The sequence below is a fragment of the Dreissena polymorpha genome, chromosome 1 (genome assembly GCF_020536995.1).
Source record: "Dreissena polymorpha isolate Duluth1 chromosome 1, UMN_Dpol_1.0, whole genome shotgun sequence".
NCBI lineage: Eukaryota > Metazoa > Mollusca > Bivalvia > Myida > Dreissenidae > Dreissena > Dreissena polymorpha.
Genome location: NC_068355.1, coordinates 121,553,040 through 121,577,661, shown reverse-complemented (window position 1 = coordinate 121,577,661; position 24,622 = coordinate 121,553,040). Strand labels below are relative to the sequence as shown.

The 24,622-nt window shown below is 36.1% G+C and overlaps 2 protein-coding genes across 8 annotated transcripts in view; one reads left to right on the top strand and one right to left on the bottom strand.

Moving 5' to 3' along the window:
- Nucleotides 1-5,457, top strand: part of LOC127847385 (tRNA (guanine-N(7)-)-methyltransferase non-catalytic subunit wdr4-like) — a 79,401-nt gene extending 73,944 nt beyond the window's left edge. For all 3 annotated transcript variants that reach the window (XM_052379259.1, XM_052379271.1, XM_052379266.1), the window contains 3 exons: nt 1,577-1,787; nt 2,723-2,798; nt 4,967-5,457. In XM_052379259.1, coding sequence (XP_052235219.1) covers nt 1,577-1,787; nt 2,723-2,798; nt 4,967-5,112 — 433 coding nt within the window. In that variant the 3' untranslated portion in view covers nt 5,113-5,457. The remainder of the gene's footprint in view (nt 1-1,576; nt 1,788-2,722; nt 2,799-4,966) is intronic.
- Nucleotides 5,458-9,884: 4,427 nt separating this feature from the next.
- LOC127847353 (UDP-N-acetylhexosamine pyrophosphorylase-like) overlaps nt 9,885-24,622 on the bottom strand; it is a 53,495-nt gene continuing 38,757 nt past the window's right edge. For 4 of the 5 annotated variants that reach the window (XM_052379229.1, XM_052379220.1, XM_052379211.1 and 1 more), the window contains exons 10-11: nt 23,256-23,325; nt 9,885-12,953 (exon numbers count right to left, since the gene is read on the bottom strand). In XM_052379229.1, the coding sequence (XP_052235189.1) occupies nt 12,855-12,953; nt 23,256-23,325 (169 nt within the window). In that variant the 3' untranslated portion in view covers nt 9,885-12,854. The remainder of the gene's footprint in view (nt 12,954-23,255; nt 23,326-24,622) is intronic. The other variant, XR_008033943.1, reaches the window with a different exon arrangement.

Here is a 24,622-nt window from a genome sequence, read left to right as displayed (position 1 = left end):
AAATCGCTCTATTTTACACTTGAGCATAACAGTCACTTGTCCATTACGGCCAACGGCCAGTATATTTCACTCCAAAATTCATGTTTGAATTGAAAACAACGGTCACACATCATACGTTTTGAGTCACGAAAATTAGGAACACAAACGAAACAGGTGCACGTAACAATAAAAATGTGTATTAGTAGCAATTATCAGCTGTATTCATAACTAAAATGCATTAGCGGATGACAATACCAATAGTTCTTTATCGCTGATAAGTTGTTAAAAACAACACTAAGCTGGCAAGTGTTGTTATAAGAAGGTGATTAAAGGATTAGTGATGGTCTATTCAGGAAAAATATACATTGAATTGCAACTTTTATAACAAACTAAGTATTATTTAACAAGAGTTTGGCATCTTTGAATTAGAACAATGCAGTTATACCGTACTTTTATAACAGCGAATCCGCTTCTATATTTGTCCGAATGTAAGGTCAATGACATTTGACAATCTTTATTTAAAATTGCATTCCAATGAATGTAATACAAACACTGGGATTAATTTCATGAACAAGATGCATGAGTAAGCAACAATTCTTCTGTTGACAAAGTCAAAGATTTAGTTTAAAAATAGTTATGAAATTAAATCAATTTATAAGACATTATTCTGTATTATTAAATAGAAATTATTAATGTTATTATGCTTAGTTATCAGCAAACAACTGGGTGGGATAATGACGTAGCAATACTACCAACTGACCAACCATGTAAAAGGTGGTGATTTGAGATTAGCGGTCACTTGTCCACAATGGTCACTTTTGCCATTTCTCTTGACTGACCTCTGTTCTTCCTTTTTACTGTAGTTATATTTTCTAGTCATTGAAACAAGCACTTATGCAGCAAGTCTGATTTCTGTAAGTATAACTTCAGAGCAAGATGATGTTGTAACAAATCCTGTCATTAGTATAATTATGAAGTAGAATTTGAACTGTTTTGTCAGTAATTCCTTAAAAGGTGCTTGATTCCAAAATGAAACGTTTTCATTTTGACAGTGATCACAATATTGCAGTGTAGAAGTGGAAAATGTAATGCAGGGGAGACAACCAAAGAAACATGCAATAATTTATTTTGTTTATTTATTCCTTGAACTATTTATAGCGTAAACCCTGTTCTTTTATTATTCATTTAAATGTTGTGTAACATGTTCATTTTTAATTTTAGATGTGCCATTAGCAGGGATATTATATTTTATGTAGGGCTTTGCAGTACATTCATTACTGTTGTTTGTTTAAACTTATTTATGAAGCTTGTTGATTGAGACCTGTTAAGGTAGTAAAGTAGATTGTGTCTTCAAACAAGATAATTATACCCACTCAGGATTTACATTTGCATATATTCAACAACTCCTGAACAAAATGCTCTTGAATATATGTGACAAAGCTGATAAAAGACACAGTCCAATTTGTTAAAAAGCTCTGGTTTTCTTACTTGATCTGATGAAATTCTTTTCCTTTTTTTGCTTAAGATTTTCTACAACAAAGGATAGTAATCTTTTGACAAAAATTCTTTGAAATTTTAAATACTCTATTTATTTCAGATCTAACACCATATGGATATTCACGTTCGTGGATGAGGCTCTGGTCTTCAAAGAGGTGTATGCAGATCACGGTCTGACTGGAGTTGCCTCCCCTGAGCCATGGACGGTCTGCTTCGATGACAACCACAACCTGTGGATCCTGCAGGCGTGTCAGGAGAGACCTGTGTCAGTGTTCAAGTGCTTGCTCACGAAGGAGAGCCCAGACATCCTGGTAATGCTCCAGTTTGAGCGGAGTGAGCCACGAAGATTTGCCCCCCAAAAAGTGCAATTCCCCTTTCTATCGATTGTGATATGATTAATGTCCGTGAATCTAGAATAATTGATATTGAGCAATTTTGAAAGTATACACTAGTTTAACCGCTGAGCATGTAATGTGCAAATGCTTGATTGGAAAATATTGCAGACTACTTTGGATTTATTTTCTGTTTTCAGAACCTTTTGTTTTTGTTACTGGTTATCTGTAAATAGTATTCTGCTATTTAGTTGGTTTACCTACTGGTATTGAAATTCTGCTTAAATCCAATAATTTGTATCCAAGCCTTACAAAACTTTATGGCATAGTCGTTTCCAACCTCTTAGTCCAAATAGTTGTACTGGGTAATCTGATATGCGGACATTTGTTCCCACGGACAATGGTTCTGACGCTAATTTTTGACAGTGGGACATTGATTTCTACAATGTTTTTACAACCCGGACATTCGGTCCTATGTTGTTCTGACAACCTTGTTGATACATTATTTTGACAGCCTAGATATTCGTTTTGATGTTAATTTGACAACCTGGACAATAGTTCCTACATTAGAGCTATCTGGGAGATTGTACAACCTGGACAATAGTTCCTACATTAGAGCTATCTGGGAGATTGTACAACCCGGACAATAGTTCCTACATTAGAGCTATCTGGGAGATTGTTCCTAGTTGACATTTATTAGAATAAGTACCACTTTACTTAAATACTTATAACTTTACCGGGTAATTATACATTTATTGATAATTTTTTGTTTGAAAGAAGATTATTGAGTAATTGATACAATTAGTGATACATGTTTTTAAGATATGTGAAGCATTTGAGATCTGTTAAGGATTTAAATATAAATAAATTTCAAATTAAAATTCACAAATAATATTGTATACTATATATTGCAGATTGAACGGGGAAGCAATTGCTCAGATATACAGGACATTGTTGACAGACTTAATACCAAGTGGGACTTCTTCAAAGGTAACTGGATTTTTATTGTGTTGTGGTATTCAGTGTCATTTGAACAATGTAAGGGTATTTTTAATGAACTGAAAACGATTTATGCTTCTGTGTATAATTTAAAGGCTTAGAGTTTTAATTTTTATACGCCCGTCTATGACGGGACGTATTATGGTATACCCCGCGTCTGTCCGTCCGTCCGTCCGTCCGTCCGTCTGTCCGTCCGTCCGTCTGTTAATGTCGTACGCTACGTCAAATATCCTTTGACAGATTTTCTTCAAATTTTAACAAAATCTTAATATTGATAAACCCTGATCCCCTTTCGTTTTTGACGGAATTCTGAATTGTCGTTCCAGAGTTATGGGACTTTGTTCGTCAAAATTTCGTGATTTCATTGAATGTCCTACTGTAGCTCAAATATCCTTCGATGGATTTTTTTCAAATTTCAACACAATCTTAATATTGATAAACCCTGATCCCCTTTCGTTTTTGACGGAATTCTGAATTGTCGTTCCAGAGTTATGGGACTTTGTTCGTCAAAATTTCGTGATTTCATTGAATGTCCTACCGTAGCTCAAATATCCTTCAATGGATTTTTTTCAAATTTCAACACAATCTTAATATTGATAAACCCTGATCCCCTTTCGTTTTTGACGGAATTCTGAATTGTTGTTCCAGAGTTATGGGACTTTGTTCGTCAAAATTTCGTGATTTCATTGAATGTCCTACCGTAGCTCAAATATCCTTCGATGGATTTTTTTCAAATTTCAACACAATCTCAAGAACAACAGCAATGGCAGATTTGGCTATAATAAATGTGTATAAACCGCCAAATAAACCAACAAAACAACTTTGCGAGCTACTTTTATCTATTCACAAAAAACACATCAAAGATTCAAAAGTAGTAGTGATGGGTGATTTCAACATTGATTGGAATAAAGAAACACCAGACAAAAACCGACTGCACAAACTAATGGTTCAACAGCTGGACTACAAACAAGTGGTAACTGATCCTACTAATGACTACGGATCCACTATTGATTTGATATTCACAAATATTGACAACTTCCAATGTGGCACACTAGAGACATACTTCTCAGATCATAAAGCTATCTGGATTTCTCTCAGTCAATAAATCTTGAGTATACCATCTCATTTATGACAAACATTATTGACAAACATTTTTGCAGATATTACTTGTGTATTCTTCTAATTGCTCTATGGACAAACCTCAATCTAAATTGATGTTGCAAGATGATACATTATGCTCCATTGAAATAGTATCCCTGAAAAATTGAACAAGGTGAGCTTTTTTCTATTCCGATTGTACACTACCACTTACCCATCTACATTTCTCTTTTATTATTGGTCAAAATATCTATAACAGGTTTACTTCAACTCCATATCCTCTAAAGAAATGCATACATATACTCAAAAAAAGATATGGTATGAATGTCAAGGAGACGGCGCTCCATGCTCATGTACTTATAAAATAAACCATGTATTCAAATACAAATAAACTGAAGTAAAAAAATGATTCAAAGGGTTATTTATTACCTTACTACTTCATTGGCGAACGACGGGCGTATCATGCGCTCATGGCGCAGCTCCTCAGTTGGTGTGTAACATTGTCCAGTTGTCCTTTACAAAGATGTTCAAATTATGCCTTTTGGGTCAAAACAGGCCATGCTCTGGGTCACTTGTTTAGAAAATAAATTAAAACATATTCTCTGCAACAACAACGATCAATGGATAAATATTAAGTGTTAAACATAATATTGAGGTCTTCTACAAACTTTGTGCAAAGCAGGCCGGGAGAGCCTAAACTGGCCACACCCTAGGGATCTCTTATTTATAAAGACTAACATCGTGCCCTTGCTGAGTTTGATGGCTTATTCTTGCATGTAATTGGACCTTGCTATGTGAAAAAAAAGTTAAACACAGTTGTATATTTTATTAAATACATGTGCGTAAAGTGTCGTCTCAGATTAGCCTGTGCAGTCCTCACAGGCTAATCATGAACAACACTTTCTGCTTTTATGATATTTTTCGTTTACAGATAGTAAAGTGTAGTCCCTGAAAGCCTGTGTGGACTGCACAGACTAATCTGATACGAAACTTTAAGCACATGCATTAACCCCCGTTTAACAGAGCATGGCCAAATTATACATACTTCTGGTTATTGCCAGGGGGCCTGGACTGTCACACTCTGACAATCAGCCTCCAGAAGCAGCGGACTCCTGAGAACATGCAGGAGTACTTGAAGAAGAAAGAAGAGAGGATCAACGCACAGAAATCACGGCAGCCCCCGGAGAAGAGGCTCAAAACTAGCTGAGAACGTACTGGGATCTGGTGTGGTGGTGTTAGGGGTTCAGTATTGTGATGGAGAAGACAACAGAACTGTTGTTGATGCATTCCTGGTGAAGGGCAATGGAAAAGTTGGCAAAGTATAACCATCAGATGTATGCCATTGCATGTGAATAAGTGCTTTTAAAAGATTTTGAATCACTAGAAACTGTATTAAAATTGGAGACAATTGAAGTCCAATGTCAACTAAGAAGTATTTTTTAAATACTGAATCAATGATTCTTGGATTAAAACTGCAATGGCATAGAAGGTTGCTAAGAATGAATTACTTGCATTGTTATGTATTTCAGAATAATAAATGATATAAGGTGTTTGTTACCAGAATTTTCAAAAAAACTGTCTGCTTGTATGTGAGTAAAACCCAGACATGAGGACTAGGGCAGTGGGTTGTAGGGTGTTAGGTCTATATTTACAATTTGAAATTAAGTATTTCTGTCCTTTTATGCACCCTGGCAGGTGTGGCATAGTAGCCATTTCCATATGTCTATACATTCGGCATACTGTTTCCGGAGTTTTTGTATGCAACGCTTTCAGATATTGAGCTGATTTTTTTGTATGTAAGGTCTATCTCCATGACCTACAGATGAAGTGTAAAATTCGTTCTGGTCAATTGATTTTTAACAAGTTTATTGGCCTTGGACTTTGAAATTTTCTCTATAATAACAGTTTTTCAAATTATTTTTTTTTACCCAAGGCTTTCCGATATTGAGCTGATTTTTGACATGTGAGTCTACCTATATGACTTACAGATAGGTATGAGTTTCATTCCGTTACATTGTGTTTTCTTTTGCAAAATTAAGGGCCTTTGACTTAACAAATACCTCTGGGCAGTGTGTTTCACAAACGCAGGTCTTGTTTAAAAAATATATTGGCTAATTTTCATGAAAGTTAAATAAAAGTTCCTAAGTGGTTTTCTACCAAACATCTGCATAAGGTTTTGCGTCAGTGAACAATATTGTCACGATTGCTTAACAAAGAAATACATCTTAACACAATTTTTAGCTTACCAGAGTAGAACTCGTGTTGAGCTTTTCATTATGTCCCCCACCACTATAGTGGGTTATGTCCCCCACCACTATAGTGGGTTATATCCCCCACCACTATAGTGGGTTATGTCCCCCACCACTATAGTGGGTTATGTCCCCCACCACTATAGTGGGTTATGTCCCCCACCACTATAGTGGGGGACATATTGTTTTTTGCCCTGTCTGTTGGTTTGTTACTTTTTTTGTTTGCGCCAACATTAACATTTGCCATAACTTTTGTAATATTGAAGATAGCAACTTCATATTCTGTATGCATGTGTATCTCATGGAGTTGCACATTTTGAGTGGTGAAAGGTCAAAGTCACACAGGTCAAATATATGGGTCAAAATCGCTCATTTAATGTACATTTTTGTAATATTGAAGATACCAAATTGATATTTGGCATGCATGTGTTTCTCAAGGAGCTGCACATTTTGGGTTGTGAAATGTCAAGGTCATCCTTCAAGGTCAAAGGTCAACTATATGGGTCAAATCGCTCATTAAATGTACACTTTTGCAATATTGAAGATAGCAACTTCATACACATCTAGACTTCATGGTAAAGTTTGTTTTCCAGTAAACTACTTCATCATTACTAAAGGGGATCAATTAAAAAGTTGTTTGACTGACAAATAACATACCCAATTCCTTTAAAAAGTATCATACTGTACTGAAAAACAACAAGAAATTTTTGTAAAATACATATTTTATTCTAAACTCTTATTATGTTGCACATTATTAATGCACATGTATAACATAAGCAAATGTAAATTTCACTAAACACTAATCAAGTATTAACATACAAACCAGGTAAACACATTATATGTATTTTCCTCCTCACAAGTTCAAATGTATATTGTCAGTCACAATATTATTATAGTGTTTGCCTTGCTTGTTATGTCAGATACAGAACATTATGCCAGACACAGAACATGAAGATAACTTCAGTTACATAAAACAAAATGCAAAATAATATTATCTTGTTCAAAACTCTCTTTATGGCTTATTAACTCTGACATGACTACATGTTGTGCTCATTACTCAATGTTTGGACCCATGAAAATTAATTATTTGTTTTATATTTAATACTGGTCTCTTAATATTCTTGCTTATGTGTTTGCATCTTACCAGCGTTTTTAAAACTCTACGTTATAAAACAAAATAGCCAAAATGTTTCAGTTATAAAACAATAAATAATTACTTATTGATGTTCAACGTTTTTTTCATAGCTCATATTCGAATAAAATGTTTGCATTCTTTCCAATGCCATACAAAAATACATACCGTAAATTTGCGGCCATAAGTCGACCTAAAAACGCTCCCAAAATTGACTTTAAAAGTCAACTCGACTTATGGATGAGGTACTAAATAAAAATAAAAAATAAACATATTTCTGTGCCTTTTTTTTAAAGTAATAAATCTCCAAAGCGGAAGAATAATGACTGTTTACGGTAAGGCCGACTCGTCTTTTACTTAAATGTCCGCCGATAATAAAATACTCATGTTTACATTGGTTTTTAATGCAATAATCTTCGTAATAAGTCCAAATAAAAACATGTAAAAATAACTTCGAAAATATTAAACATTTGTGAAATACTGTAAAGTGGCGAAAAATAAAAATAGCAATTTGTCTATCGATACATCGTCCGTTGTCTTCTAAGAACAATAGAAAATCGACTGCTGACACTTGTACCCATTTAAAGTTAATCCGTGTAAATACAAACTGTCAACAGGTGCAGATGTCTTTATGCCACCAATTATCGCTTCTCGGCCTTTTGACTAAGATCAAAGTGTAAAGTGTAGTGTTGGCATCCTTTCGATCATTTGTCTATAATTGCGTAACGCCTAAAATAGTTATCCGTTAATGATATGCACAACGGTTCTGCTGCAAACTACTTCTGACCAATCAAAAATAATTACTCGATTGTTGGATACGCCTTTAACCAATCGCTATTGTTCAACTTCACATTGTATATTTTTTGATTGGATGAAGGTGTGGTTTCGTTGATTTATTCACAACTGTCCCACAATTAATGCATAATCGTTTCGTAAATATATAGATCTTATCTGAGTGAAGATTTCATTCATTGTTTGATTATAATAATATTACGCACTCACCCTGGATTATTAAAAAGTGTAATTGGACATATAAAATACACAATTACTTTCGATTATCTGCTAAGTATTATTAGAAAAGACGTTTTTCCAGTATGCAGAAAATATTCCTCGGGTATCTCGTGATTTACGAATATGTAACAGTCGAATAGCGAGCGATGCGAGTGTTGGTAAATTCACGTGTTTCACGCATAATGGCGAAAGCGTTGTTGATTATTTGTGAGCAAGTTACAATTATTTTGACCATATAATGAATTTCTGCGTTCAAGATTTTACCGAATTTTCACATCAATAGCACTAACATTTGAATACAAAAATATATGCTCATAATATAAACGCTGAAAGTTATTACGTTAAATGGGATAATAATTTTGATTTGTGAAGTATATATTAAGTTCGAAATAATGAATGATATGTTATTATGATTTTGAACAATAAAATATATTTTTCGTGATAATAAATAATTGAAACGTTGAATGTTTCATTTTAAATATATTTTTATTATTAATATCCCAAAAAATGTCAACTGCCGGTACAAAAGCCCTCAGAACCATGACTAAAACGTCACTTAAACATGTCCGAGATATTGAAGAAATTTACCCCCCGACTTATGGCAGAGTCAAGGCAAAAAACCAAGTTTTTCTAGCCACATTATACCCCTCGACATATGGCCGAGGTAGACTTATGGCCGCGAATGTACGGTACATAAACGAAATAACTGTCCAAACAATACATCATTAACAAAGGTCATGGTTTTGACTACAGTTAACTTTGAATTATTTGCATAGTTGAAGAACTGTTCTATTATTGTGCATTATTTTGATTTGCAAGAAACAATACATTTCTTTAAATAGATATTCCGCCTATATTCTGACTTAGAAAAGGTTGAACGTTTAAATTAAAAAATAAAATAATTGAAAGCAGAGTTTATTTTTGTCTTTTTCAGTTATTTGCTGATAATCAACCACATGATATGTTTGTTGTGTATTGCATATTTATACATAAATATTTTAATTCTTGTCTATTCAGTTTATATATAATTGCATAGTTTATATCACATTTCCTATGCATGTTTGTGAACTTACATATTCTTGAATTGCAGAATATAATACATTACAGAAAATATCTCCATTACATATATATTTAGAGGGAATAACATTTAACTTCCCTACTGTTGTGTAATTTATCAGGAGAGGCTAGGCCTAAAAAATGGCAAGGCTTGCATATCAGTAGTTTTATTAGTGTCGTTCCACATATCTTGCAATTCTTGTTGAGCCTGTATAATACAATAGCATGACTTGATTCCAAATAAAAATAGCGCAAACCTCTCAAGATTGACTTTGACTGAAAAAAAGCACTTACTTACATGAAATAATACATATCAGACACCTTTGAATGAGGCCGAAATTAGCGTAGAGGTATGATGTAAATATATTCAAAATGCAAACTTGCATAATTTTCTATTACTTATGTAGATATTAATGATACTACGTCAAATCATATTATTGTATGTGTTCTCAAATATGATTTAATGTTATAACATTAGTTTCTTAAATATTTAGAAATATGTGCTATATTAGCATTTCATTATGACAAAGCTTTCATCTAAAACATTTTATTGGCTGCAAAGGTAGAAAAAAGTTGAAAATCTGGGTTAAACAGCTACGCAAAATAAATAAATTGCAATTTAAGCATACACAAAAACATATTATACAACATAAAAATGTTACATTTTTACAATAAATAAACTATCGTCGCTGTCGTTCTCAACCTCGTAGCTACAAAATGCCAACTTTTCAGGAGAGATAAAAAACTGTCTCATTTTTTTAAAACAATGTTTAAGAAATTGAAATTCTGTAAAAATACCAAACAAATGAAGCTGCAAAATACGGTATAAGCCGTAGACGCGTAAGTCATACTGATAAGTCATACTGACAGTCAGACATGGTAGCTACAATATTTTGTCACCACAGTTTTGTCATTTTTATGAGGTATGACAATTCGTCCTGATAGGAAACCTCGTACATGTTGTAGTTGCAAATTAAAAAAAATTATAAAAACGTTTTTGTCAAATTTGTCCAAACGAAACGACGTACCTATAGGTGAAATGGCGTCGCTATGACTTTTCGCTGGGAAAAAAGCCAACAATCGTTCTACAACATTTCGTCACGTGGCTTTTTCAAGGGCTCTGATTGGCGTAGAGCTACGAGATATAGCACAAAACACGCGCCAGACTTAATATATTCGGAAAAGACGAAAAATAATATTTTGAAAATTTTGGAGCTACGAGGTTTGAGAACGACAGCGACGCTATATAAATTAAACAGTCTCCATGTACTCGCAATAAAAATACCCACAGCACAGCTGTTATAACTTGGTAAAGGACTACCACCCTAAAGATTCACTATAAATACACAGCTAACACCGGTTTGAATATTGCTACAAGCTAAAATACCTACAGACAAACTTGCCCGCCCCCTCCCACTCCCATCCTTCTAATACATGATTGTGTCCCATAAAATCTTCACTACCTAAGAACAATCCATAAAAAGGCAAAAACAACATGTATGGTATTTGATGTTCTACCCCATGGTTTCATGCAATCCCAACATAATAATTTTTTGCTGAAAATGTGTTTATTATAGATTTTGTCCTACCCACTTCATAAGAACACAATCTATTTTTGTTTTTTTAAATATAATATTAAGTTCTATTTTTTAAGAATGATATTTATGACAAGTTTCTTAACCTTATATTAAGTTATAGTGTTTTATTCATAGTTTTTTTTTCAAGTACCTTTGTTGATCTACCATGTTGGCCACTAAACAACAGTTTGGAATGACAGGCCAACAACTGACAATAATGCAAACATTGTTTTAAGTCTAACTTGATATGTTCAGTCTTTTCTTAATTAGAGCTGTAGTCAGCATTGGTGCAGTTGGGATCAGGACCTATTTTTTCGTTGAGTATCAAGTAGTGTATAATGTTCTTTGTCTTTAAACTACTTTCATGGTCAAGATCTCTGGTTGACCTCAGCAAAAGTAATAGTTTCCAATTATATAATTAGTCTGCTATTAACTGATTATCAAAGTTTCATCACATAGGGATTGATAACTGAGCAATACAAAATGGGTTTCAATACTTGTTATCTAAGTATAGACAGACTAATGGGCTGTTTGATTGTGAGCATGGAGGTTTTACAGGTTCTAATGGAAAATAAATTAAGATTAAAACATTTAAAAGCAAATATAAAATGTATAAACAAATGTTGAAGAGATTTTCCAAAAGAACAAGGGCTGTTTGTAAAACATGCATGCCCCCCATATGGGCTCTCCGTTGTAGTGACAGCCATTGTGTGAATATGTTTTTTTGTCACTGTGACCTTGACCTTTGACCTAAAGACCTGAAAATCAATAGGGATCATCTGCCAGTCATGATCAATGTACCTATGAAGTTTCATGATCCTAGCCATAAGCGTTCTTGAGTTATCATCCGGAAACCATTTTACTATTTCGGGCCACCGTGACCTTGACCTTTGACCTAGTGACCTGAAAATCAATAGGGGTCATCTGCGAGTCATGATCAATGTACATATGAAGTTTCATGATCCTAGGCATAAGCGTTCTTGAGTTATCATCCGGAAACCATTTTACTATTTCGGGTCACCGTGACCTTGACCTTTGACCTAGTGACCTGAAAATCAATAGGGGTCATCTGCCAGCCATTATCAATCTACCTACGAAGTTTCATGATCCTAGGCATAATTTAGCGTTCTTGAGTTATCATCCAAAAACCATTTTACTATTTTGGATCACTGTGACCTTTGACCTAGTGACCTAAAAATCCTTAGGGGTCAACTGCAAGTCATGATCAATCTACCTATCAAGTTTCATGATCCTAGGCCTAAGCGTTCTTGAGTTATCATCCGGAAACCATTTTACTATTTTGGGTCACCTTGACCTTTGACCTAGTGACCTCAAAATCAATAGGGGTCATCTGTGAGTCATGATCAATGTACCTATGAAGTTTCATGATCCTAGCCCCAAGCGTTCTTGAGTTATCATCCGGAAACCACCTGGTGGACTGACCGACATACCGACAGACCGACATGTGCAAAGCAATATACCCCCTCTTCTTCGAAGGGGGGCATAAATATGCACAATTGAAAGTCGTTCTTAAAAGGCTTCATTAAGAGATAGATGATAAAATGCTTGCAAATGAAATTGTGACACATTGATAAAATGACTGTTCTCTAACAAAGAAATAAAATACATAAATTGTTCCAAGTTTGGAAAATGGAACTTTTACAAAAAGACAAAAACATCTTCACTATCACAAACCTAACTTATATAAATACATTATTATACAATAACAATAAACTGTTTAACAAGTAATAATTCATCAAATGAACCTTCGGACATTAAAATATAAAGCAATATTTCAAAAAATTATTTAACCACTATCTAAATTGTGTGTGCATCAAACCGTTCAAAAACAGAAAAAATCACTTTAAAAACACTAAATTAAATCTTCACTAATGAGCTGCCGTGTAAAAAATGTCTCAACAAATCAGCTGCTTCCTTGCAAAATGACCACATCACCATCTCCCCCTCTCTCCAGCCTAACTGGGGATAGGAACTTTTGACCACAAACCACTGCCTCCAGGTCCTGAAAAACACAATTTGTATAATGATTTACCAGTTGTACTTTTTTATCTTGCAGTTATATCACGACAGTCCGTTTTTCCTCTAGCTGGTTTACCAGTGCTGAGTGCACATAGCTGTGTGCACGTAGTTATATTACTGTAACTGACAACTGCCCTACTTGAAGCAGAGGTAGCAGAGGTAGGGGTGGATGACAGCAGAAAGGATTTCATTACAAATGTGTAGTCATTGTGGCTTGGTCAGAGATTGCAATATTCAGATTTTATACTCAAGCACTACCAACTTAGTCAGCCTCTTCCTTTATTAACCTTATGCAATCCAAAAATGAAGTTGTAAAACAACACAAATAAGATACATTAAACAAATAATTAAATAAAGCATAAGAACAAGGCTTCCACAGTCCCCTGCTGATAAATACCCAGTCAATAAATGATCATGCATTATTACTTTTATAACTCTTTATCTGTACAAATCCAATGCATAATATTCAAATCCCACTTTTCATTTGTCACAACACAATAAGACTTATTGACAATTTACCAGACATTTGAGCTCTTGTAAAGCAACTGTTGCGTAGCAACCTAAAATTGCTCTTCATGTGTATAAAAAGTTTCATGATTATATCTTTAATGCATGTCGAGTTTCTGCAGCTGTTATTGCAATTCTGTTTATAGCTACAGATAGGTGACTGATACCGTAAATAAAATTAAATTTTTATGGCATTTTTTTAATTGTGCTGTAATGGCATTAAACTGTTATGTTACTCTCCTGTAATAATCTAAGTATTTGAATAGTTTTTATATAACCTTTAAAGAATGATAATGCCTTAGTAATTTTGATTTAATAATATATTTAATATGACTTTTGAACAAAACAGATTTTAAACGCAATGGAAGAAATTAAAGTTGTTTAAGAGATCTTCTTCAAGCAAATATTACTTGTTGGTTTAAACACTATTTATTTAGTTCAATAGAAAGAACATATAAGCAATACAATACAAACATACATATAATTTTCGAACAATACACAAGGCAGGAAAAAATTGCAGTATTGCTTAATATAAAGGCTGTAGGATACAATTCGACAGAATTGAGAAAAAAGCTCGAGGCTTATGCTGTGTCTCTCTTCTGTCTGTTAGAAGCGCTGCTGTTATGGTGTAAACAACCAAACGTGTAACAACAACTTATAAAAATAACAACATTTAGAAACATATAGTTCAGTGATTGGTATTTGAATACCGTTTAGAAATGGAGAAAATATATATGTTGTAATACAAATCATATCACAGGGTAGTATTGATAGCAAAAAATGCAATAAGTTGAGAAGGAAAGGGGAGGAAGTGTAAGAGAAGAGTTCAAGTGAGAGAAGTTGCGATAAGAAAAGAAGTAGTTGCGGGACGGGGCATCGTTAGCAGAAATGGTTTGTTCCTGAGATGGATTAGGATTAGAATCTATGACTATCTCGGATGAAAGACTGAACAAGTTTACAAATTAATGAATTTACTTCGTATGATCCGTCTTTAACACCAAAAAGAAGTAGTTGCAAAGTTATGGGTTGAAAACTGGACAGATTGTCAAAAAGGATAACTCTTTTCACAGTATAAATGGGACAATTGAAGAAGAAATGATATGTATCTTCAATCTCACCACATTAACAATATGGACTTTGGACAATATTTTTTGCGTACGAATGTTCATTTAAGCTGCTACAATGCATTCGTAAATGTGCATGTAGAATATTCGACTGCTGGTCTCCATCGTAGTAATGCTGGGGAATTATTTTTTTAATATTTGTTTAGATTTGCTTTGAAAGCTGAAGGAGAAGGAGCTGTTCTTACAGATTCAGGTAAATTGTTCCATAAGTTTATAGTTGATGGTACGAAAGATCGTGAAAAAAGTTGTGATTTACATTGAATGCTGCGAATATTGTTAGAATTGCGAAGTGAATAAGCCGAACTTTCTCCAACGCTAGAGGGGATCAGAGTACACAAATAGGGGGGTGATATAGAATTATACATTTTATAGAAATTGGTAAGTTTATGTTTTGTTCTCCTATTTTTTAATGGTTCGAGAGCCGTTTCATTATATAGATTCTGCAAAGATGCTAAACGTGTTCCCCCGCTGATTATTCTTGCTGCGTCCTGTTGAATCTTTTCAAGTTCAATTTCATCTTGTGTAGTAACGTTGTCCCAGAGTACATCAGCATATTCGTGAATTGGTCTGATAAATGTTGAGTATATCAATAAAAGGGACTTTCTATCGAGCGTCAACTTAAATGTCACATTAAATTAATTCTCTGCCATGCTTTTTTCTTGATTGATTCAATATGGTCGTGCCAGGAACATGAATCAGAAAAATTTAAGCCGAGATGTTTATGAGACGAAACCTCAGTGATTTGGCAGTCGTTGAGAAAAAGGGGGGATGGATTGGGCGGTTGACTTTTCTAGACATTACTAAGGATTCCGTTTTGGATGGATTGAAGGTAACCAACCACTTATCAGCCCAAGAATGGATTTTTGCAAGATCAGAGTTAAGATGGTTAGCTGCATCAATCGGGTTGTCGACAATTGTATATAGCGCAAATAGGCGAATTGGACAGTGAATATCTCGTACAATGTCGTTGATGTATATAAGAAAGAGGAGGGGCCCTAATATAGACCCTTGAGGAACACCAGCATTTATGGGTAATGGGTCAGATTGGCAGCCGGAGATTACAACACACTGGATCCTCTCCTGTAGGTAGTCTTTTAACCAAGATAGAAGATTTCCAGAGATACCACATAGTGGGAGCTTGTGAATGAGTCTTTCGTGCCATACTATATCAAATGCCTTAGAAATGTCACAAAATACGACTCTAACCTCTTTACCTTCATCAACAGCTTTAATAAAGGTGTGATATATTGAGACTAATTGGTTGACAGTGGAATCTTTTGGTATGAAACATGATTGAAATGGGGTTATAAAATTGGTAGCCCTTAAATGGTTAAAAATGTATTTGTGGAGGATTCTCTCCAGACATTTACTTAAAACGCTTAAAAGGGAGATCGGTCTATAATTTCCAACATCCTGAGGATCAGACTTTTTGTGAAGTGCACAAACAATTGCTTCTTTCCAACTCCGAGGGACTCTACCAGTACTGATGGAACGATTGAAAAGATTTTGTTGTGGACCTGCAATCTCAGATGCAATTTGCTTTAGGACTTGGCTATTTTTTTGTCTGGTCCTGATGCCTTTCCCGTTTTCATTACTTTTATGAAATCTAAAACATCTTGACGGGAAATGATGAGATCTTGAAAGACGGGGCAATCTGGCTCTTGTGAATGTAAGTTGTGCATGTGCGTACTGGGTATAGTTACAGTAGATTGAGATTGGAAAAAGGAATTTAGGATATTTGCTTTGTCAAGAGGTGACTCATATATTGTACCATTGTGAATTAAGGGAGGTAACTCGTTATGTGAGGTGTTTTTATTTCATACAATACTTACCTGATATTACAATAAGGATTTCCTTTTTCTTAGTCCGCATTTTACACTACTCCGGTTTATCCGGAGAATACACCTGATGCTTTTTCTGCGCATGCGCAGGTGTACTTCCGATTATACCACATGTTATTCAGTTTTCCTTTTTCGGCGAAACAGTTCGCATCGTTGTTTTAAAGATTTAAGTTAAAAGTTGTTTAAAGTTCAGGATAGTAGAAAGTTCTTTTCTCGTAAGAGGGGATAGTCATTATGTCTGAAGACGGTGAATTTTCGGACGATGGAACAAACCTGTCGCCTGTGTCGGAGAGTTTCGACGAGTCATTGGCGAACAATATCATGAAAATGGCGTCTGATACAAAGTCAGAGCACGTGAGAAAGAAAAAGAGAAAATCTAAATATTCTCTGTTAGAAGCTAAGTTCGATAGACTGGAGGGATTAGTTACGCGTGTGTTAGGCAAGGTGGCCAGTTCTCCACCGCATGCACAGATCCATGCAGAGACAAACTCTGATGGTCGGAAACGGCTTGCACCATGCCATACAGAGACAAACTCTGATAATCATGTACGTGTGCAAGATGACGTTTCAGGGCTCGAAATTAACACTCGCACACTCGCAAAATGCGAGTAAAAAATACCGATTGCGAGTTAAGTTTAAAGCCACTAGTATTTTTTTGCGAGTAAATAAATGGTGAAAAGAAATGAGTAGGTATAATGCTGCTCGACGTCATGATCGCTAAATCTTAAGTCAATTTATAGAACGCCCAAGTACCCTTATGCGTAAGCGCGCACCTTGTATGTAGACTGGTATATACAGATACGCGGATGGTATTGGTACAAAGGAATTGAAACAGTCGACTTTTCACTTTATAACCACAGACGGAAATAACACAAAATATACATAATGCAAAAGATTAAGCAAATTTAACCGTTTAGTTAGAAAAAACGGATTTTAAATCCTTCTACGAAAACAGTGAATTAATGGGAAAAATACCTTAAAATAAGACTAAAACTTGTTGTAGATGAAGATGGTCAATCAACCTGATGTGGGTCCTTATGGTCCAAGGAACTGATATCTTTGTATGGTTGCAGAAATAAAATGTGTATACATGTTAAGTACTTTTATTTTGTTTAAATAGTACTAAACTAATGTCCAAGGTTTTTGTATGTTTCCATCAAATTTGCGAGAATGCTTTTGATTTTGCGAGTTGGTATTAAAGCTGCTCGCAATTTTTTGCAAGTAGACAAAAAAGTTAAATTCGAGCCCTGCGTTTTATCTATTTTGGCGGACGCCGATTCGGACGATAGCTATTCGGATACGGTGGATAATGGTGAAAATCTCGCTGAGACCACAAAACAGTGTCTCTTTGAAATGTTTGGCGAGGATGCATTGGTAAAGCATAAACCTTTGAAGGAAGGCATTTGTTTGGATGACTCGCAATTGAAGGTTCTAAACACGAGTTTTAGGTGCGATCAGCCTAATTTTTTAACGGCCTTCAATGAGGAGTCAGTTGACATGTTCCCAGTGGATGAATCATGTGAAAAAACGCTCAAAGTGCCATCTTTTAGATGAGTTGGTGGACGGATGCTTAACAAAACGTTATGGGCAAAAGGCTTCCTTTGCGAAGAACAAAGGCAAAGTGCTATTTACACAGCCATGCAAAATGGTGGACAAGATCTGTTTCAAAGGTCAGCATGCAGCTCGTATGGGTATTGTTATGCAATGTTACCTACAGCAAGGACTTGGTAGCCTTCTCACTTCAGTGCAAACCCAGGACTTGGATAAAGAAACCATAGTGCAAAAGGTGAAGGATGTGTTCGCCATTTCAACAAAAGTGCTTGACCAGCTAGGGCGGACAGGTGCTTTTCATCACATTGCCAGGAGAGCAGTTGCCATGACTGACACTGGGCTATATGAACAATATGACAATTTGCAATTTTCCAATTTACCTTTGTCAGGTGACGGTGTGTTTGGGCCTGGACTTGAGCATTTGTTGAAGGCCAGAAAAGAAAAGAAGAAACAGGTCGATGACTTGATCCCGGATGTGAGGCGTCCAAAACGGAAATTTCCATCTGATTTTGACACCGCAAAAAGACCACGTTTTGAGTCATATGGCAAACCAGCGACATCCACAATTCCCCAGACCTCTGGAACCAATTGGAATAATTTTCGTATCCCAAAGGTCCAGTACAGGAGTCGTTTTGAAGACCCGTCGTCCAGTAGAGGCTTCCCTAGATCGTCCAGTAGAGGTTTCTCACGACGACAGGGGCTCAGGCAGTCTTATGGGCGTGGGAACACTGACAAACCCACAGACAAATGACAAGGTCAGTATACATGTAAACAAATCAGAGATACCTGTTGGAGGGAGATTGACTCACTTTTTAGGGGCATGGCAAAAAATAACTACAGACCAATCGGTTTTGGACATTGTAGAAAAGGGTCACAAGCTGGAATTCAATCAAATTCCCATTTTCAAGGGCATAAAACATACAGTGGTTCCCAAAAAACATCACTATTTAATTCTAAAAGAAATAGAGAATCTTTTGGAAAAAAATGTTATAGAAAAAGTTCCTCAGTCTCAAATGTACGAAGGTTTCTACAGTACGCTGTTTCTAGTGCCAAAAAAGACTGGGGAAATGAGGCCTGTAGTCAATCTTAAATCTCTAAACCGGTATCTCAGAAAACAGCACTTCAAAATGGAAACAATTGCTCAAGTCTTGAACTTAGTCGAGATAGGAGATTGGGCTGTGACGATAGATCTAAAAGATGCATATCACCATATCATGATACACAAAAGTCATCGCAAGTATCTAAGATTTTGTGTACACGGAGTAGCTTACCAGTTTCGGGCTCTCTGTTTTGGTCCCTCAACAGCTCCCAGGACATTCTTAAAAGTCAGTTCTGTGGTAGTAGCTCATCTGAGAAAACTGGGTCTGAGATTATCCAATTATCTGGACGATTGGCTATGCCTACACAAAATTCGCGCTGTTTTGTTACAAAACTTATCCACAGCTCTCAACCTCTTGTCTCAACTAGGTTGGATTGTAAACATAGAGAAATCTCAGTTAGTCCCATGTCAGACCATTACATATTTAGGAAGCCTGTTCAGTCTGCAGGAGGGTCTTGTTTTTCCCACTCAAGTAAGACAAAAAAGCTTAAAGTTGGCTGTGACCAAAATTTTATCAGGAAATTTAACGGCCAGAGATTACATGGTTCTTCTGGGTATGATAGCCTCGTGTCTAGAACTGATACCCAATGCAAAATTGTTTATGAGACCTATACAACTTCATCTTTTAGAGCACTGGAATCCAAAGTACATGTCTATGAACTTTATAGTGAACATTACTCCACAGCTTGCTCAGCATTTGAATTGGTGGTTACAGGATCAGAACATAGCCAAGGGCAGATTTTTCAGCAAAATGTCTTTTCCAGTAACTTTAACCACAGATGCAAGCAAGAAGTGGGGATGGGGTGGTCATGTAAACAATTTCAATTGCCAGGGTCAGTGGTCTGTTCCAGACAAGAGAATGCATATCAATTGTCTGGAGATGAAGGCAGTGATTTTATGTTTAAGGCATTTCCTATCACGCTTGAAGAGACACAATGTACTGATCAGATCGGACAATACCACTGTTTGTCAATATATAAATCGTCAGGGGGGGACAAAGTCTGTCCAGTTGTGTCATCTAACTATGGAACTATGGGAGTTGGCCTTGAAACACAAAATCAATTTGAAAGCGGTTCACATTTTGGGGTCTCGAAATTTCCGAGCAGATGCACTAAGTCGATACAGAATAAGTCCCTCAGAATGGTCTCTGAACAGTTCAGTGGTTTGGAAAATTTTCAATCTATGGGGTCAACCTCAGTTGGATCTTTTTGCAACATTGGAGAACAAAAAAACTCCTCTGTTTTGTTCATGGCTTCCCCACCCGCAAGCTTTTGCTCTGGATGCTCTGTCAATAATGTGGCAGAATATGTTTGTGTATGCATTTCCACCAATTCAGTTGTTACCCAGAGTTCTGTCTCATTTACAAGAGTCTCAGTGTACAATGATCTTGATTGCCTCTTTATGGCCGAGACAACTGTGGTATCCGACACTATTGAGTCTGTTGATAGCATGCCCAATCAAATTGCCTCCCCTGAAAGACCTGTTAACTCAATGCAAGGGTCTGGTCAGTCATCCAGAACCGCAGGCTCTGGAGTTGACTGCATGGCTGTTATCGACAGAAGTTTCTCTACAAAAGGGTTTTCAAAAGACACTAGATCCTTACTTGCCAAATCTTGGAGGAAAGGTACACAAAGGGATTACACATCAAAATTTAGACAATTCAATAGCTGGTGTAATAAACAACAGATTGATCCATATTCAGCATCTGTAGTGCATTGTGCAGATTTTCTGACATTTTTGTTTAACAATGGATTTAAATACAGAACCATTAATGGATATAGATCCATGTTGTCGGCAGTAATTGCTCCTATTGATAATATACCTATAGGCCAACATCCTTACGTTATCAGACTGCTGAGAGGCGTGTTTAATGAACGTCCACCCATGCGTAGATTGGTTCCAGAATGGGATCTTTTGTCTGTTTTAGCTTGCCTGAAGAGACCACCTTTTGAACCCATGCGAGCGGCGTCCTTGAAGTATGTCACCAGGAAAGCCTGTTTTCTGTTGGCGATTACAACATTTAGGAGGTGTAGTGATTTGCAGTCTCTCACTCTTGGAGAAGGGTTAGTAAATGTTCAAAAACATGGGGTTACGTTTTTGAGAACTGGTTTGTCCAAAACTGATAGGCCTAATCATCAGAGTAACAATATTTTTGTGCCTCATTTTCCTAGTGACAAATTGTTGGATCCTAAGAGGGCACTTACATATTACTTGAAGCATACAGAAAAATATAGATGTGTCAGTGAAAGAGACATTGTGAAATTGTTTTTGGCAATTAATAAACCTCATCATCCTGTGACTCCAGTAACAATATCGAGATGGTTAGTGTCCATTATCAAATTTTCTCACAAGACTGTGAATAAACATTCAGGAAAGGTGACTGGACATTCTACAAGAAGTGTTGGACCCTCTTGGGCTTTATTCAAGGGCGCATCTCTCAAGCAGGTTCTAGAGGCAGCAGATTGGTCAAGGGAGACCACTTTTACAAAGCATTATTTGAATCTTGTGAATTTTAACTTTTTAAATGCTTAGGTAAGCATGATGTATCACAGAGTTTTCCACAGGTGCGCTTATTCGGCGGACTGCAATATCGAAACGATGAGGAGGATATAACTGCAAAGGAGCAGTTTTTAATACAAACATGTGTAAAATAGGAGGGTTGTGACTGTTAATTCTGGTATATATTTGTTTAGACTACAAGCGAATAGTCACCACTGTCACCAAGAAAGTGTTTAGTGGAAAAAAGGGAAAGAAAGTGTTACAGTCATTAAACTGGTAAGTTTATATACTTGCTTTATTTTACAAAATAATACCCACCTCCTGGGATATTGCTAGTTAATCTAGAAAATCCTTATTGTAATATCAGGTAAGTATTGTATGAAATAAAAATGTAAAATTTGTATACAAATTGTAGTTTTATGAATAAATACTTACCTGATATTACAGGTTTCCCGCCCTCCTCCCCTCATATTATTTTGTCTATCCTTGCGAACAGTTTCGCCGAAAAGGAAGACTGAATAACATGTGGTATAATCGGAAGTACATCTGCGCATGCGCAGAAAAAGCATCAGGTGTATTCTCCGGATAAACCGGAGTAGTGTAAAATGCGGACTAAGAAAAAGGAAATCCTTATTGTAATATCAGGTAAGTATTTATTCATAAAACTACAATTTGTATACAAATTTTACATTTTTATTCGTGAATGTGAATGGCGATAAATGTGCCAATGATGGTCTGAATTGGTAGCCTTGGCCTTTTAGTATGCTCTTTTGCGGCGTCGGATTTCTTTTCAAATATTATTATGTAGCCATGGAGGATCAGCTGTTCTTATTGTAACTGTTTTGGATGGGATAGTAGCTTTGCAGAAACAGATAAGTTGACGTGTGAAATTTGAGGTATATATGTTAAAGTTATTATCGCAGCAGTTGTTCCCATCAAAATTCTGCACAAGTTGTCTTAGTTAAGTGTAGTCCCCGTCTTTGTATTTCCATATTTCACGTTTAAAATTTGCTCAACTTTTCTGTTGAAGTTTATGACGCAGTAGACTGGACAATGAAACCGAACTTGTTGGTCAAGAAAAGGTTCTCCGACGCCACTTTTTAGCACTGTCAATGATGATGTTAACATAAAAAGGTAAAGAAGAGAATTTGAGGTTTCTGTGAAATGAGTAGGTTCCTTAATAACCTGTGTGAGATTGTACTGTAACAGAAGGGAGTCTATTTTGATCGTACACTGTGGTTTATTCATGTCGAGGTTGAAATCACCTGTGATAACAATGTTTTCAATACCTGTGTCAACGGCTAGTGAGATCAAATCGTTTATGCATTCTAGTATATAAGGACAAGAGTTAGGTGGTCTATAGAAAGATCCAAATAAAAGACGCCTTCCCTTGATACGTAGTTCGACCCATAGACATTCTAGATCATCTATTTGTAGGTCAGGTCGCTAAATGGCAAAGAGGACTTGTTGAAGTTATTTGGTCATATCTGTTTGCTATGAAATATTTCCTTAAGACAATGAAACAGATTTTAAATCATGGCATTAATTATTTAACAATGCAGAAAGTCATTTACCAAGAATAACAAGCACAAATTTACACAGATATATATCGGAAAAGTGTGTATGCAAATTGACCTCACAAAACAGTTTGTGAACTGACTGACCTCCCCTTCATACGAGACCAGCGGTGAAACTTCGCAGACAACCTCATTGAATTCTTCAGAGGTCTGCTTGCTAAAACCATAAATACAATAATATATGAAATAATTAAATAATGAAACAGTAGCATATTAACAACATGAAGAACTTAATACAAGCTTTAACAATTTTCCAAACAAGGAGAAAATAATTCTTTCATGCCAACAATCTTTAAAATTATACCTTCGCAGTTCTAATAAAGACAAGGGCTGTTTGTAAAACATGCATGCCCCCCATATGGGCTGTCAGTTGTAGTGGCAGCCATTGTGTGAATACGTTTTTTGTCACTGTGACCTTGACCTTTTACCTAGTGACCTGAAAATCAATAGGGGTCATCTGCCAGTCATGATCAATCTACCTTTCAAGTTCCATGGTCCTAGGAATAAGCGTTCTTGAGTTATCATCCGGAAACCATTTTACTATTTCGGGTCACCGTGACCTTGACCTTTGACCTAGTGACCTCAAAATCAATAGGGGTCATCTGCGAGTCATGATCAATGTACCTATGAAGTTTCATGATCCTAGGCATAAGCGTTCTTGAGTTATCATCCGGAAACCATTTTACTATTTCGGGTCACCGTGACCTTGACCTTTGACCTAGTGACCTGAAAATCAATAGGGGTCATCTGCCAGTCATTATCAATCTACTTATGAAGTTTCATGATCCTAGGCATAAGCGTGCTTGAGTTATCATCCGGAAACTATTTTACTATTTCAGGTCACTGTGACCTTTGACCTAGTGACCTGAAAATCAATAGGGGTTATCTGCAAGTCATGATCAATCTACCTATCAAGTTTCATGATTCTAGGCATAAGCGTTCTTGAGTTATCATCCGGAAACCATTTTACTATTTCGGGTCACCGTGACCTTGACCTTTGACCTAGTGACCTCAAAATCAATAGGGGTCATCTGCGAGTCATGATCAATGTACCTATGAAGTTTCATGGTCCTAAGCCTAAGCGTTCTTGAGTTATCATCCGGAAACCACCTTGTGGACGGACCGACAGACCGACATGTGCAAAGCAATATACCCCCTCTTCTTCGAAGGGGGGCATAAAAAGTTGCATCATCTGCAAAGAACGTCTGTTTTATTTCGGCCCCATTATCAATGTACCTATGAAGTTTCATGATCCTAGGCCTAAGCGTTCTTGAGTAATCATCCGGAAACCATCTGGTGGACGGACCGACCGACATGTGCAAAACAATATACCCCCTCTTCTTCGAAGGGGGGCATAAATAGAAAGATAGGCCACGTTTTGTATTTGTAAATATTCTGGTAGCCTAACACTGGCTGAATGAAAGCATAGTATAAAACTATAATTGTACAGTCAA